Source organism: Symphalangus syndactylus, chromosome 8 (assembly GCF_028878055.3).
Source record: "Symphalangus syndactylus isolate Jambi chromosome 8, NHGRI_mSymSyn1-v2.1_pri, whole genome shotgun sequence".
Taxonomy (NCBI): domain Eukaryota; kingdom Metazoa; phylum Chordata; class Mammalia; order Primates; family Hylobatidae; genus Symphalangus; species Symphalangus syndactylus.
The window spans coordinates 72991393-73009396 of NC_072430.2; the positions used below are offsets into that span (position 1 = coordinate 72991393).

Sequence of the window (18004 nt, forward strand, 5' to 3'; positions counted from 1 at the left end):
AATCCCCTTTGAAATAATCCAGTTACGCAAAAATAAAGAAAAAAGAATTTTAAAAGAATAAACAAAATCTTTGTGATATTTGGGACAACATAAAGCAATTGAATATTTGCATTATTGGTATCCTCAAGGCCAAAGAGACAAAGGATTAGAAAACCTATTTAATGAGTAGATGAAAACTTCCCAAGTCTAGCAAGAGATTTAGTCATTCAGTTACAGCAGACTCAGTAATCCCCAAAATGACACAATGCAAAACGGTCTTCTCAATGGCACATTATACTCAGTCTGTTTAGAGTCAAAGGTAAAAAGTGAATCCTAAATACAGCAAGAGAAAACCATCTAGTAATCTATCTAGTAACCCTCAGCAGACTAACAGCAGATGTCTCAGCAGAAACCTAACAGGCCAGAAGAGAATGGGATGGCATACTCAAAGTGCTGAAAGAAAAAAAAAAACCTGCCAGCCGAGGATACAATTTCCAGCAAAATTGCACTTCATAAATGAAGAAGAAAAAAAGTCTCCCACACAAGCAAATGCTGAGAGAATTTGTTTACCGCTAGGCTGGACTGGACCTATAAGAAATACTCAAGGGAGTTCTAAACCTGGAGGTGAAAAGACAACATTTACCATCATGAAAACACACAAACATAAAACTCACTGGTGAAGTAATCACATAAAGGAGGAAGAAAAAGGACTCAAATGGTACCACTACAGAAATTCACCAAACTACAATGACAATCAATATGAGAAAAAGCAAAGAACAAAGAATATTTACAACAACCAGAAAACAACTAACAATATGACAGGAACACACAGAGCTTCACATATCAATAATAATTTTGAACATAAACAAATTAAATTCTGAAAATATAATGGCTTAATGGATTTAAAAACATGATCCAACTATATGTTGCTTATAAGAAACTCACTGTACCAGTAAAGACACATATAGACTGAAAGTAAAGGGATGGAAAGACATAGTCCACGCAAACGGAAACCAAAAGCAAGCAGGAGTAGTTATGTTTATATCAGATAAAACAGACCTTAAGGCAAGAACAGTAAAAAACAGAAACAAAAATGAAAAACAAAGGAGGTCATTATATGTTAATAAAGGGATCAATCCAGCAAGAGGGCATAACAATTCTAAACAGATACGCACCCAACACTGGAGCAGCCAGATTCGTGAAGCAAATATTACTAGATATAAAGAGAGAGAGCGCAGTACAATAATAGTGGGGGATTTCAACACCCCACTCTCAGTATTAAACAGATCATTTAGACAGAAAGTCAACAAAGAAGCATTAAATGTAAACTGGACTTCAGACCAAATGGACCTAACAGACATTTACAGAACATTCTACCCAGTAATTACAGAATATACAATCTTTTCATCAATACATGGAACATTCTTCAGAATAGACCATATGTTACTCCACAAAACAAATATCAACAAATTCTTAAAAATCAAAATTGTATCAAGTATCTTCTCAGAGTACACTGGAGTAAAACTAGAAATCAGTACCAAGAGGAATTTTGGAAACTATACAAATATGTGGGAATTAAATAACATGCTCCTGAGTGACCACTGGGTAAATAAAGAAATTAAGAAGGAAATAAAAACATTTCTTGAAACAAATGAAAATGAAAACACAACATATCAAAATCTGTGGGACACAGCAAAAGCAGTGTTAAAAGAGAAGTTTATAGCATTAAATGCCTACATCAAAAAGGTAGAAAAATTACAAACTAACAACCTAACAATGCACCTGAAGGAACTAGAAAAGGAAGAACAAACCAAACCCCGAAGGAACAGAAGAAAAGAAATAAAGATCAGAACAGAACTAAATGAAATAGAGGCTTAAAGAAATACAAATCATTAACAAAACGAAATTGCTCTTCAAAAATATAAACAAAATTGATAAACCACTGGCAAGACTAACCAAGAAAAGACTCAAATACAGAAAATCAGAAATGAAAAAGAAGACATTACAACTGATACCATAGAAATACAAAAGATCATCAGAAACCATTATGAACAACTATATGCTGACAAACTGGAAAATCTAGAAAATAGATAAATTCCTGGAAACATACTACCTACCAAGATTGAATCACGAAGAAACAGAAAACCTGAGCAGATCAGTAAAAAGTAGCAAGATTGAATCCATAATAAAAAGTCTCCCAATAAAGAAAAGTCCAGGACTGGATAGATTCACAGCTGAATTCTACCCAATGTATAAAGAAGAACTAATACCAATCCCTCTGAAATGATTCCAGAAAAGAGGGAACTCTCCCTAATTCATTCTATAAGGCCAGCATTACCCTGATCCCCAAACCAGACAAGGACACAACAAAAAAAGAAAACCACAGACCAATATCCCTGATGAACACAGATGCAGAAATCCTCAACAAAATACTAGCAAACTGAATCCAACAGCACATTAAAAAGATAATACACCAAGATCCAGCGGAATTTACACCAGGAATGAATGCAAGGATGATTCAACACATGCAAATCAATAAACATGATACATCACATTAACAGAATGAAGAACAAAACCATATGATCATCTCAACAGATGCAGAAAAAAAACATTGGATAAAATTCAACATCCCTTCAGAATGAAAACTCTGAACAAACTAGGAATACCTCAAAATAATAAAAAACATATATGATAAATCCACAGATAACATTATGATGAATGGAGAAAAGCTGAAAGAGTTTTCTCTAAGAACTGGAACAAGATAAGTATGCCCACTTTTAACCAATTCAGCATAGTACTGGAAGTCTTAGCTAGAGCAATCAGGCAAGAGAAAGAAATAAAAGGCATCCAAATTGTAAAAGAGGAAGTCAAATTGTCCCTCTTTGCTGATAATATGATCATGTATCCAGAAGAATCTAAAGACTCCACCAAAAAACTCCTAGGTTTGATAAATGAATTTAGTCAAGTAGCAGGATACAAAATTAACATACAAAAATCAGTAGCATTTCTATATACCAATAATGAGCTAGCTGAGAAAAAAAATCAAGAAGGCAATAGCTACAAAAAACAACAACAAAAAAGTACCTAGGAATAAATTTAACCAACGAGGTGAAAAATCTCTATAAGAAAAACTACAAAACACTGATGAAATAAATTGGCCGGGCGCGGTGGCTCAAGCCTGTAATCCCAGCACTTTGGGAGGCCGAGGCGGGCGGATCACAAGGTCAGGAGATCGAGACCATCCTGGCTAACACGGTGAAACCCCGTCTCTACTAAAAATACAAAAAAATTAGCCGGGCGTGTTGGGGGCACCTGTAGTCCCAGCTACTCAGGAGGCTGAGGCAGGAGAATGGCGTGCACCCGGGAGGCGGAGCTTGCAGTGAGCCAAGATCGCGCCACTGCACTCTAGCCTGGGGGACAGAGCAAGACTCCGTCTCAAAAAAAAAAAAAAAAAAAAAAAAGAAAGAAATTGAAGAGGACACAAACAAATGGAGAAATACTCCATGCTTATGGATTGGAATTAATATTGTTAAAATGACTACATTGTCCAAAGCAATCTACAGAATCAACACAAGCCCCATCAAAATACCAACATCATTCTTCACAGAATTAGAAAAAAAATATTTAGAAATGGAACCAAATGGAACCAAAAAAAAAAGAGCTCGAATAGCCAAGACAATCCTGAGCAAAAAGAACAAAGTTGGAGGCATCACACCACCTGACTACAAGGCTATAGTAACTAAAATGGCATGATATTGGTATACAAATAGACACCTAGACCAATAGAATGGAAGAGAGAACCCAGAAATAAAGCCACATATTTAACAGCCAATTGATCTTTGACAAAGCTAACAAGAACCTACACGGGGGAAAGCACATCCTCTTCAATAAATGGTGCTGGGAAAATCGGTAGCTGCATGCAGAAGAAAAAAACTGGACCCTTTTCACCATATACAAAAATTAACTGAAAATGGATTAAACACTTAAAAGTAAGACCCAAAATTATAAAAATGCTAGAAGAAAACCTAGGAAAACTCTCCTGGACTTTCTTATAGGTAAATAATTTATGACGAAGACCTCAAAAGCACAGGAAACAGAACCAAAAATAGACAAATGGGATTATAATAAACTAAAAAGCTTCCGCACAGCAAAGGAAACAATCAACAAAATAAAAAGACCACTTGTTAAATGGAAGAAAATTTTTGCAAACTATTCACTTGATAGGGGACTCATATCCAGAATATATACAACAAACTCAAACAACTCCTCAGGATCCTTGGAAGAATCCAGGAAAGGTATATTTATTTCAGCGGTGGCTCAGTTCCCTGTGCTGTGATGTGAATATGCACTTCCGTCTTCTCAATCTTTTCCCATTTCTATGTACAGGATTGTTTGCTGCCCTTCCTATCACCTTCAAATGACAGTAAAGCAAGACCAAACTTTTTATCATCTGCTCTTCAGCTTCATTATAGACAAGATACGTGTTAATCCTTTCAAAAGCCCAGACACGATCTCATTCACCTCTGTAACCTCCTCCACTAAAAAAGAAAGAGCAGCCATTTCTATTTAGAATCGTCATTTTCAACCAAGGTTCTTCGTTAAATCACACAAGGAACTTTTTAAAACACACGAATGGCTGTTCCATTTTCCCTTTACTTCACAAATGATAATAGTCATGGCTTCCATTGATTGAAGGTATGTTTTATGCTGGGTGTTGGGTTACACTCTATATACACTTCCACATTGGGGTCTCACAACCGAGCCCCCTATTTTATAGAGGCAGCAGCTGAGGCTCAGAGAGATTAACAGTGGGAAGATGGCCCACACCCTATGCTTAAAGGAGCTGGCTGGGAAATTGTCCTCTTGACAAATGACTGTTAGGGGAACACCAGTTATTAGAGAAACAGGAATATGCACCCTTTCTCCCTGCTCTGCCTTAGCCATGGACGGCATTCAAGGACTGGCTATACTGGTGGTTACCTGCGACTCTGATAACTTCTCATTTCTGGAGAGTTACTTGTTTCCTATAACTTATCCCAGACTATCATGGACACACACACACACAAAATGAATGCAGAGGCTTGATTTTCAATCAAATTACTCTGGATTCAATTCCAAGGAGTGGTACAGAATTGGTGTGACTAAGAGCACTCAAAGCCTCAAGCTTTTTACACAGCAAAATACAACTGATTCATGACTGGGGCTTATGAAGCACACAGAAAACATCTGATAAAATACACATTTATTAGAAATTTTTCAGCAGCATTATTTCCAGTTGTTTATCTAATCAAAGTAATTACAATCAGCACTCAAAATATCAGCAACAAATATTTTGAGAACTCTGGAATAAAATAATCAGTAGTATATGTTTCATTCATCCATCCATCCATCCATTCATTCATTGTTTAACAAATGTGCAATATTAGCACAGAGAGTCAGGAATGCTATTTGCTATGGGAAAGTGTATATTCCTGCCATGATTCCTGTTGTGCAGACTATACCCACTATTTAAGAGAAGAGCTGGAAGCCAGGCACAGTGGCTCATGCCCATAATCCCAACTACTCAGGAGGCTGAGGTGGGAGGATCACTTGAGCCCAGGACTTCAAGATCAGCCTGGGCAACATAGCAAGACTCCATCTCTTAAAAAAAAAAAAAAAGAATTAAAGATCTGGACTGTACAGTACATTCTAATATAAATGTACACATTTAGCCAAAGGGCCTAATAAAAAGCTTAATAAGAATGGTTTCCCTTTCTATTCAGGTTCAACTTAGGAAATAAATAGTGATTATAACGATATTTTCACAGAAACAAAAACCCAGTTGAGGCTTTGCTTAACTGGTTTTTTTTTTTTTTTTTTTTTGCACCTTATTTTATGAAGACACAGATTTGGTTTCAGAAATTCAGCTACTGAGCTCCAACTACTAGGGCAGGTGACCACCTTGAATGTCAGGTGAGGGGAGAAATTGCTCCAGGGTCCATCAGGCAGAAGAGCTCATTTAATTAACCACAAACTCAATGCAGGACACTGGCACTTAATGATATGGGATTTCCTCATAGACATCACAAATAAAAATGTTGCCTTGGCAGCTAGTGAGAGAACACACATGAAACAGAGTTCTGGTTAGACAATGCCAACACACAGAAGGGCCAAACTGAATTTCTTTTTCTACCTTCTCTATTATCTGAGGAGTCTACGGTCAAGTCCAGATGTCTATACAACACATAGTGGCCCCTATCAACATACCCATTAATCAAATTGACATGTAATTTTGAACATTAATTAAGTGCTAATGTGTAAAAATGGACCCAAGAGCGGGGCCTGGATTCCTTTCCTAGATAATTTTATAGGAAACATGAGTGGTGCCTCTTCTTTAGACACGGCTAAAGGTCCCGAGTCAATTCCTTTTCTTGTTGGATCATTTACTATAATGGTCACCAACCAAATTAGCAGACATCTTTATTAGCAAATTCAGTAACAGGATAATCTTTCCAAAATTTACAAATATACAATATATTTATAGTACTACCTTCAGACAACTTCAGTGCAAAGATATACATATAGTACATCGTGATAATTATTTGTAAAAATATGAGACGGCATAAGTAAAAAAAGACACACAGGATACTTCCAACTATAGGCAAACAGGGAAAAATATATCTTTTTCATAAAGTACTGAATGTTAACTTTTCTTATCTGTTTGTAAAAAATATATGTGCAAAAGTGTGTTTCCAATTATTCCCTAAATAGCTGGTATAGCTATACTTCAGAGTCTTCTTTAACAAGATTTGCAGTGTCTTTAAAAGTGTCTTCTGTTGCAGAATAGGTTGGAGCTGGGTCTCTTCTCGAAGGAGGCTTAGGCTTAGCAGGGAGCGAAGGTGATGGAGGTGGGGTCGCAGCAACACTTTCCTTTTGCTCGTTCTCCATCTAAGAACACAACGTAACAGGAAGCAGCCATTTATTCCCCCAAGGTCACCATACACGGTTTTTCGTAAAGAAGACTATTTGTGGCCACTCTGCTCAGAATAATCTAAGTGTGTGTCCAATTTAACCAAGCAAATAATTTCTAAGAAAAAATGTCTGTGCTAAGAAAAATTGTGAAAAATTACCTGTGCATAGATTGGATTTTCAAAGTTGGTAGTTTGTTTAGCTTTTCGTTTGAAGAGATTCCATTTTGTCACCTAAATGAAAAGGGGAAAACAAAAACCTCTCAGTAATGGAATTATTTTGTGGGTTTCTTTTCCTCCTGTCTCAATTTTAAATTTTCTTCTTACTGAAGGGGAAAGCAATTTGGGACCTGGGACCATGTGATGCAGCCCATATGGTAAATTGTTCAATTCCTCCTATGGTCCCTGAACAGTAACTGAAACTCTCTGGGCTCTTTTCATCGAATGGTTTTAAACACTTCTTTGATTTCAAATTTATATATTATAGAATTTGTGCCATAGTATCTACAAGCAGATCACCTGGTTACCTCAGTACAGAGAGATCACATAAAACAGACACACACAAGATGCACCTGGAGAAAAAGAGATTTCTGGGGCTGCCTGAAAATTGGGTGGAGATGGCAAAGCCAAAGTATAACTCTTATTCCCTAAAGTAATATTATTTGGTCAACTCAAGAGTATCCCTTCTCCCTTCATCATTCCCTCCTGTATCATAATAATAACAAAAACATCTAACATTTATTGAGTGCTTACTGTGTGTCAGGAAGTATTCTAAGAGTTTTACAAGTTTCTGATTTTTTTTGGCAAACCCTGGAGGTAGGTACACTTATTATCCCATACTTGCTGAGTCACAGCAAGATTATACAACTAAATTGCAGGTAGAAGGGCAGGTAATGATGACTCAGGGGACCCAGAGGCCCATAACCTGGAGAACCCAGAGAGAATCACCCTGGACCACGGTGCATGGCCCACGCCTTACTGAAAAGTTGCCTGTTGTGCTGACTGCCAGATAAAAACCTGGTGGGAGACAAGGGAACAGCCAGCCTACTCTCAACAGGAGCTGAGGGAGCCCACAGGTTTTATGGGGTGTCTCTTACTCTGTGAAAGCAGGGGACCAGCCCGTGGAGGAGTGGGGAACACAGGGCTACAGAAGTAGAAGAGGTCTTCACTTTAACCCACATTCAAGTGAGTTCCTCCTTTGTACATAGTGCCCCCAAGGGGAACATGAAGACATTCGGGTCAGAGCCCTGCCTCTGGGCGCTTACAGTTAAGTGGGGCGGGCCAAAGTCTCTTAGATGTCATTGCTTCAAAATGAAATGGCTAACTTGGAGTTAAGCAATTACTAACAAGAGGAAAGGGAGGGTTCTTTTCATTTTTGTCTCCTTGGGGGATCCTGTGCATATCAGTGTAACTTTTGGAAAATGATAGAACTGAATCTGTTTTTTTTTTTTTTTTTTGAGATGAAGTCTCACTCTGTCGCCTAGGCTGGAGTGCAGTAGCACAGTCTCGGCCCACTACAACCTCTGCCTCCCGGGTTCAAGTGATTCTCCTGCCTCAGCCTCCCGAGTAGCTGGGACTACAGGCATGTGCCACCACACCCAGCTAATTTTTGTATTTTTAGTAGAGACGGGGTTTCACTATGTTGGCCAGGCTGGTCTTGAACTCCTGACGTCGTGATCCACCCACCTCGGCCTCCCAAAGAGCTGGGATTACAGGTGTGAGCCACCGTGCCCAGCCCATGTTTTTAATTGTTAGTCTTTCAACGTATTTATGGATGAAAGATACATTTGTGAGACTCTGGCATATTCAAATCAACCTAGGTGATCTCACCCAAGCACCTCTACTGCTTTTAAAGCATGCTGGCTGTTAACTCAGTGCCCAGGAGGGAGGAAATACAGTGAGATCCCGGACATATCATGGAAGACACATTTTAGAGGGTCTCAGCCTCTCTAATGTAAAAAAGTAAGAGGAGGAACCAAGGTATTACAAAGGGGAAGAGAAAGAAAGGACTACAATTGGTGAAGATCTGCTCTCCTTTGAAAGAGCCTGTCAGTTTACATTTTGTTTCTGATAGCAGACATGCAGGTCAGAGGTTACAGCCTCCCCACCACAGTACCCTTCCTGCACCAGCTGGGGAAAATCTCTATTTAGTGAAGAAGATCACTAGACTAGAGATGGACTGAGAAAAAATGTTGAAAATATAAAATAAATCTGGCACTAGCTTGGGGTTGACTCAGGCTTGGAGGACCAAATATATGACATTCAAGCATCCATGTGTCTGTGGAAAATTAATCTTCAAAATCCATTTTTAATATAGCTTACAGAAAAAATGTTTAGTCCCTTGAAAAATCTGAAACTGAAAATTCCTTTCTAGACAATATTTATGTACGTCTGTGAGTGTATGAGTGTGTGTGTGTGTGTGTGTGACATGAGAAGAAGAAATAAGGGAATTTGAGAAGGTGTACAGAAGTCTTGATATAGACTCTTCTCAGCATCAATTTAGTTCAAATTTTATTTTGATTTAAATAAGCAGAACAGAAACCAATGTTTAAGGTGATAATGAGACTGCCAAGTTATCCAGATATCAATGTTTATAGACTATGAAATTTGAGAAATAAAGATTGTATAAGATGGTAAAATTTCCAACTACTCTTAGACTTTCATTTCTTTACATTACTTCACAAAATTGGTCATAGAATCTTAGAACAGAGACATTCCAGATCCTAGTGTTTCTCAACTAGGAGTGAGTGCACATGTGTTGGGGGAGGGGAGGTGATTTCTGGGGTCACACTGAATTAGGGGAGACACTACTGGAATTTAGTGGACAGGGACCAGAAATACTGAAATTCCCTGAGTGCATGGGACAGTTTTGTAGCACAAAGAACTGTCCCACTCAATATGCCAATAGTGCCCCCAGTGAGAAATATTATTGAGGACTGTAGCCCCAGAGGTAAAACAGTTTGTCCAGATTCAAACAGCTATATCTAGGATAGCTGCATATGCATTCATTAAAACTAATGATATACATTAATACAGAGTTTAATATCAAATATATTTATTGAATTTCTTCCTGCAGACCAAATAGCCTACTAATTGCAAAGGACCTGCAGGCATGTTTAAGAAGTGCCATCTAGTGGCATTTTTTTCTTTCAATCTCCAGTATTAAACACCATGCCTGACACATCGAGGGGAATATCGTTAGTTAGATGATTGGTTGGCCAATAATGAATAGATGGATGACGAATGGAAAAAGAGTATGTAAATTAGTGCCATCTAGTGGTAAAAATCTGTAATAGCAGGAGAGCGAAGAACAGCTTAAAAGAATAAAGATGCATGCTGTAGAGAAATCACGGCACACAGAGACGGATCTTTCATCTGTATCTTTGACACAGTGAAATCTTTACTCACACTGAGTCAATTTCTCAACTTAAATGTCCCTGGTCTGAAGATACTGGATCCAGAAGTCTATTTGTTCTTCTTTGTGACACGTCCTCCCATGTTACAAGGAACATTATTCCCAACTCAATGTTAGAATGTAGCTTTATTTGGTGGAAAGTGTTTCAATCTATGACTTTTTAAAAAATTATATTTATTAACTGTCAACACATCTTGAGATCTTTGAGCCTGCCAGAATCTCCCTTGTTTGCTTAAGGTTAATAACAACCCGGCCATCCCGAAGTTCTTCCAAATCCCACATTATTTCAGGAGTCAGCAACTGTTACCTGAGTTCCATCAGCAGCCGGGGAAGTTGGGTTTGTCTCTGGAACTATCTCAGAAGGGTTTATGGGACTTCCATAATTCTTATTATCCACATTTCCAGATACAGTCACCTGTGGACATATTAAAGGCCTTTACCCAGTTTTGAAAGAATTTAGTAGTAAATAAATTTGCTGTAAAGTTTGTACCAACTCTGGCTCTTTTTGCCATCTTGTTTGCCCATAGACATCATCAGGCACCATTTTTATTGCATGACCCAGTAGGCCAGGACTAAACATCACTCCCACCGCCCCAAAATCAACAGCAGCAACCAGTAAGTCACCTCATACCTTAATACTGGGAGGCAAATACATCCCTCACTGGTCACACTCTCACTTATTACTAGCAATTTCTACTGTATCCTCTATACCTTCTTAGTGCTACTGTTGACCAAATTTTTGGATAATGATACTCTAGTTATATACTGGAAGCCAAATCCTAGAAGAACAGCAAGAATATTTCCCCAATCTCACTGATGAACTGAGAATCCTATCTTTGGATCTTAATAATTTCTTTGAATATTAATAAATCCTATCTTTGGAAATTAAGATTTCATAGTACTACTAAAAAGAGGTTGAATTTTTGAAAAGATGAAAATAATAGAATTAATAATCTTCTACACATTTTTCTATAACATTCATACAATTCCAAGGTTCCCTTTTAAGACCAAATTACCATGAATACATAATAAACTACAAGGTAGACAATTCACTCCTTTTCCTATATTTTCACATTCATTACTTGTTTATTCTCAAACTTGAATATGCATTTGTATACATGGCCTCATTTTAAGTGAAGATGTCAAATGAAATGTCATATCTGTTTTATCATGTGATTAAAGTTTTCATATCTGTTTGTCAAAGGATCAGGGAAAATCCTTTCAAGATTTAAACATTTCTGATCTTAAAATCACATCTTTATATCGGCCGGACGCGGTGGCTCACGCTTGTAATCCCAGCACTTTGGGAGGCCGAGGCGGGCGGATCACGAGGTCAGGAGATCAAGACCACGGTGAAACCCCGTCTCTACTAAAAAAAAATACAAAAAATTAGCCGGGCGTGGTGGCGGGCGCCTGTAGTCCCAGCTACTCAGAGAGGCTGAGGCAGGAGAATGGCATGAACCTGGGAGGCGGAGCTTGCAGTGAGCCGAGATTGTGCCACTGCACTCCAGCCTGGGCGACAGAGCGAGACTCCATCTCAAAAAAAAAAAAAAAAAAAAAAAAATCACAAAATATTTATAAAATAAACATTTCTAGCTTCTGTATTAAAATGTGCCATATCTCGAGTTCAAAAGGAGCATAGGTGTTAACAATGACAGTTATTCATCGTCACCAAGGCCATAGTTGTTGTGACAAAGGAGACATGTTTGCAGTTGACAAGCAGTAAAAGTGGTGCTGGGGCTATTGATGCAGACCTTATAAAAAGTTATTCCCTTCACCTATATTCCTATTTCATCTCCAAGCTCTTCTTAAAGATGACTGACTGAACCTCAAACATGCTTTCTTTACTATCCCTTTGCACCCTTCCTCCCAGCCTCTCTTCACTTTCACTTAGACTGACCCTGACACCCATCAGACTCAGCAAATTACCTAGGCTGTACTGCCACAAGCCTTCACAGATGGCCCCCATTACTTCAGTCAAGCCCAAATTTCATCCTCATCTGTTACCTATTTCGGCATAATTCTCATAAAAACACACGTGCTCTCCCTGCTGATTGTGTCCGACTAATCTCCCAAACCTCAATCCCTTCTACAAAACAACAACTCCTTTCCTTCCTAGGCATGGTTAGTGCAGTCAGAATTCTTACACAAGAGCCAGGACCGCGCCCTGTAGCCTTTCTGTCCAAACAACTTGACCTTACTGTTTTAGCCTAGCCCTCATGTCTGTGTGCAGCGGCTGCCACTGCTTTAATACTTTTAGAGGCCCTCAAAATCACAAACTATGCTCAACTCACTCTCTACAGTTCTCATAACTTCCAAAATCTATTTTCTTTCTCCCACCTGATGCATATACTTTCTGCTCCCCGGCTCCTTCAGCTATACTCACTTATTGTTGAATCTCCCACAATTACCATTGTTTCTGGCCCAGACTTCAATCCGGCCTCCCACATTATTCCAGATACCACACCTGACCCCTATGACTATATCTCTCTGATCCACCTGACATTCACCCCATTTCCCCATATTTCCTTTTTTCCTGTTCGTCATCCTGAACACACTTGGTTTACTGATAGCAGTTCCACCAGGCCTAATCGCCACTCACCAGCAAAGGCAGGCTATGCTATAGTATCTTCCACATCTATCATTGAGGCTACCACTCTGCCCCCCTCCGCTACCTCTCAGCAAGCCAAACTCATTGCCTTAAGTTAAGCCCTCACTCTTGCAAAGGGACTACACGTCAGTATGTATACTGACTCTATATATGCCTTCCATATCCTGCACCACCACGCAAGAGGTTTCCTCACTATACAAGGGTCCTCTATCATTAATGCGTCTTTAATAAAAACGCTTCTCAAAGCTGCTTTACTTCCAGAGGAAGCTGGAGTCATTCACTTCAAGGGCCATCAAAAAGGCATCAGATCCCATCGCTCAGGACAATGCTTATGCTGATAAATTAGCTAAAAACGCAGCTAGCGTTCCAACTTCTGTCCCTCACGGTCAGTTTTTCTCCTTCACATTAGTCACTCCCACCTACTCCCCCACTGAAACTTCCACCTATCAGTCTCTTCCCACACAAGGCAAATGGTTCTTAGACCAAGGAAAATATCTCCTTCCAGCCTCACAGGCCCATTCTATTCTGTCATCATTTCATAACCTCTTCCATGTAGGTTACAAGCCGCTAGCCTGTCTCTTGGAACCTCTCATTTCCTTTCCATCGTGGAAATCTATCCTCAAGGAAATCACTTGTCAGTGTTCCATCTGCTATTCTACTACACCTCAGGAATTTCTCAGGCCCCCTCCCTTCCCTACACATCAAGCTCAGGGTTTTGCCCCCACCAAGGACTGGCAAATTGACTTTACTCACATGCCTCGAGTCAGGAAACTAAAATACCACTTGGTCTGGCTAGACACTTTCACAGGATAGGTAGAGGTCTTTCCCACAGGGTCTATGAAGTCCACTGCGGTCATTTCTTCCCTTCTGTCAGACGTAATTCCTCAGTTTGGCCTTCCCACCTCTATACAGTCCGATAGTGGTCCGTCCTTTACTAGTCAAATCACCCAAGCAGTTTTTCAGGCTCTTGGTATTCAGTGAAACCTTCATACCCTTACGGTCCTCAATCTTCAAGAAAGGTAGAACGGACTAACAGTCTTTTAAAAACACACCTCACCAAGCTCAGCCACCAACTTAAAAAGGACTGGACAATACTTTTACCACTTTCCCTTCTCAGAATTCAGGCCTGTCCTCGGAATGCTACAGGGTACAGCCCATTTAAGCTCCTGTATAGATGCTCCTTTTTATTAAGCCCTAGTCTCATTCCAGACACCAGACCAACTTGGACTGCACCCCAAAAAACTTGTCATCCCTACTATCTTCTGTCTAGTCATACTCCTATTCACCATTCTCAACTACTCATAAATGCCCTGCTCTTATTTATACCGCCAGTTTACACTGTTTCTCCAAGCCATCACAGCTGATATCTCCTGGTGCTAACCCCAAACCTCCACTCTTAACTCCCTCTTAAAGTAAATAAATAATCTTTGCTGGCCGGACTATGCTGAACCTCCTTAGGCACTCTCTAATCAGATGTCCTGGGTCCTCCCAATTCGTAGTCCTTTAATATTTGTTTTTCTGCTTCTCTTATTCCGTTTAGTTTTTCAATTCATACAAAACCATATCCAGGCCATCACCAATAATTCTACACGACAAATGTTTCTTCTAAGAACCCCACAATATCACCCCTTACCACAAAATCTTCCTTCAGCTTAATCTCTCCCACTTTAGGTTCCCACGCCGCCCCTAATCTCGCTTGAAGCAGCCCTGAGAAACATTGCCCATTATCTCTCCATACTACCCCCCTAAAAATTTTTTTCTTTGCCCCAACACTTCAATACTATTTTATGTTATTTTTCTTATTAATATAAGGGGGCAGGAATGTCAGGCCTCTGAGCCCTAGCTAAGCCATCGCATCCCCTGTGACCTGCATGTATACGCCCAGATGGCCTGAAGTAACTGAAGAATGACAAAAGAAGTGAAAATGGCCTGTTCCTGCCTTGACTGATGACATTCCACCACAAAAGAAGTGAAAATGGCCGGTCCTTGCCTTAACTGATGACATTACCTTGTGAAATTCCATTTCCTGGCTCATCTTGTCTCAAAAACTCCCCCTCACTGAGCACCTTGTGACCCCCCCACTCCTGCCCCGCCAGAGAACAACCCCCCTTTGACTGTAATTTTCCTTTACCTACCCAAATCTTATAAAACGGCCCCACCCCTATCTCCCTTCTCTGACTCTTTTCAGACTCAGCCCACCTGCACCCAGGTGAAATAAACAGCCTTGTTGCTCACAAAAAAAATAAAAGATGACTGAGCAACAAGGCTGCAACAAGGAAATTTAGATATCTGCCCATCAACTCTAGAGACCTTTGTACTTTGCAGAAAAGTATTGCAACAGCAAGCGTAAGACGTCCCTCTCCTTTTAATCCACCTCAAACCACATGCTTGGGATAGCAGCAAGAACCAGAGAGTGGGCCCAGTCCCCAAATTCCTGTATAACGACCTGACAATTCTCCACTCATTCATTTCACAAGTATTTGTAGAGAAGCTGTGGTGCTTCAGGCACTGTGTTTCCCAGGCCCCTGAAGGGACTCAGACCTCTCTTGCTCTGACACCATTCAAAATGAAAGGTTCTTGGTCAGCAGCCCCGGCATGGCTGCCAAACCTCCACCACTATGCAACAGAACGGGATTCTGATTGTTTTCAGGTCTTATGTCCTTGGGTTGGTCCTGTTTCTACAGATAGGGCAGCTGCAGCATGGACCACTCACTATGCTTCCTTCCCTTTGGAGGGAAGGTTAGGAAAATCCTAAGAAGACATGACTCAATAGATCCAGCGACAGCAGTAACTGAAAGAAAAGACGGTATGGTTTCTCACCTGGGTTGGCTGAACCACTTTGGCAGCACTGTCTCTGGCTGAGTACATTGGGTTTTCAAATATTATGGGCTGCTTCCCCATTTCCATGACGAAGTCTTCACTCTGATGGCAGAGAGAGAGAGAGAGAGAGAGAGAAACAGAGAGAGAGAGATTACGCCATACTAATCTGGTTCACACACGAAGAAATGTGCCTTCCTCACACCTGGAGGTAGGTGCTATGCCAAAAGTTACCCAAAAGGGAACTTGCAAAAAAAAAAAAAAAAGCCAGCAAAACACAAGACCTCTATATGGCAAATTATTATGCAAAGTCACATAACATGCACTAATTTACCAACTCAAGGAAATGGAAACATTCTTCTTATATCCAAATTCTCTTAAATAACTCTCTTGGGAATTGGGTCTGGGCAACAGAGAAAAGGATAACGGTGGAAGAAGAAAAGACGAATAAGGAGAGAGGGGAAGGAAAAAGAATGGATAATGTAATATTTTCAGGGAAGGAAAACAATGAAAGATTTCAGGGAGAGACAAAATTCTGAAAGTGGTTTCCCAATACTGATTACAGAAAGCCCCCTCAGTGCCAAGACTGTGGCAGCCCCCTCATAAAGTATTTCGTTTGGTCCTCCCAGGAGGTATTATTGTACCTGTTTTACAAATAGGGACAATGAGGGTCAGAGATATCAAGCTCCATGTCTATTGTCACATACTTAGTAGGTGGCAGAGCCGTGGTCTGGACCAACGCCAACTCTAAAATCACTGTTTATTTCATCACTATGCATTGGCAGAAAAATATATGACACTAGGAAAAATGTAGTTCCCTACTCCTTTTATACACATAAAAGTCATCAAATAAAAACGAAATATCATGTCCTCCCCACACACCACCCTCAAAAAAACCCAGAAAGCTCTTCAATATTCAAGTTAAACTTCAGACTGTTCATGATTCCAATTCAACAGCATGGCTTAGAGCAGGGGTAAATTCCAATTTTATTACCAATGTTTTTAGGCACCTTTCAGCAACAAACCTAATGTTTCCTAACTTGTGTAGTGCAGACTTTATTCTGAGAGGCCTACTACTGTGTTTCAGTCTTCCCTAGGTGAATTTTATTCTTTATAAAAAGTATTTATTCTATAAATGACAACCTTCGAATAATCATTTTGAAACCATACTCACCATTGCCATTGACCTGTCAATAGCAGTCTCAGGTCCAAAACCAGACACTCCAATATCCATGTTAAGATCTGCCCCTGATCTGAAGGTCACCCCATTCCCATTTTCAGAGGGCTTGACAAGACTGCTTAAGCTGGAAAGAAGTAACCAAAACAGTGTCTTGTTATTTAAAACAACAACAACAACAACAACAAAAACAACAAATACAACCTTTCACAATAGTACCCTTTCCTCCACATTGCCAAATCTTCCTCAAATGTAATGCTCAATTCCCACTCTCAATTTACACTGTCAAATATGGTAGTAAGTTCCCTTAGCTATCTGAAAACGTTAAAGCACATTCCTGAACCATGAGATCTAAAAGAAAAAGAGTCCAGCACATAGAAGGATAAAGCCTGGGCCATCACATAGCTGCCTTTTCACTCCTCTCTGACCTGAACACCTACCAATAGGCACAACCATTTGGACTACAAAACACAACTTGTCACTCAGGCTTTAGAGAAGCACTTGACTAAGAAGTTGTGATTTGAAGTGACTGCTTTACATCCTCACTATTTTTGTTTCTGTGGAATAGGTGAACTGCTTATTGTGCTTTTTTAACTTAGAAAGAAAACTAAGTCCTTCACATGGCTTCATATGGATTACTTAGGCTTCAAACATCAACGTTCCCCATAATGAAACTGACCTTGGCAGCTTGGGCAGAGCAGGCAAAAGGGAGCCGGTTCTTCTATAGTGGAAGAATCCTGCAATTGCCAGAGCTCCAATTATGACGATCAAGAGGATTGTCAACAGCACAGCTACTGCAGCTATAGAAGAAGAGAGCAGAGAGCACATCAACACATGGGAGCCCGCAATCCTGGCAGAAACTGGGGGCTAGAACCACTTCTTCAAAGACTGGGTCAAGTAGAAAAGAAGCCGTGACAGCATTCAATGTAGGGGCCATGAGTATTTCCAGGTTGCTCACATTCTTAAAACTTACTTGTTCCTGGAGAGATGCCTTTTGAAAACGCCATTTCACAATATTTTCCTGTGTAGCCGCTAGGACACCTGAAAGGAAAAAGCAA

General features: G+C 39.9%; 1 protein-coding gene across 1 annotated transcript in view; it reads right to left on the minus strand.

Moving 5' to 3' along the window:
• Nucleotides 1-5204: 5204 nt before the first annotated feature.
• LRP2 (LDL receptor related protein 2) overlaps nucleotides 5205-18004 on the minus strand; it is a 227289-nt gene continuing 214489 nt past the window's right edge. The window contains exons 73-79 of the mRNA XM_055289622.1: nucleotides 17920-17987; nucleotides 17626-17746; nucleotides 16944-17073; nucleotides 15773-15874; nucleotides 10649-10756; nucleotides 7089-7160; nucleotides 5205-6906 (exon numbers count right to left, since the gene is read on the minus strand). Coding sequence (XP_055145597.1) covers nucleotides 6739-6906; nucleotides 7089-7160; nucleotides 10649-10756; nucleotides 15773-15874; nucleotides 16944-17073; nucleotides 17626-17746; nucleotides 17920-17987 — 769 coding nt within the window. The 3' untranslated portion in view covers nucleotides 5205-6738. The remainder of the gene's footprint in view (nucleotides 6907-7088; nucleotides 7161-10648; nucleotides 10757-15772; nucleotides 15875-16943; nucleotides 17074-17625; nucleotides 17747-17919; nucleotides 17988-18004) is intronic.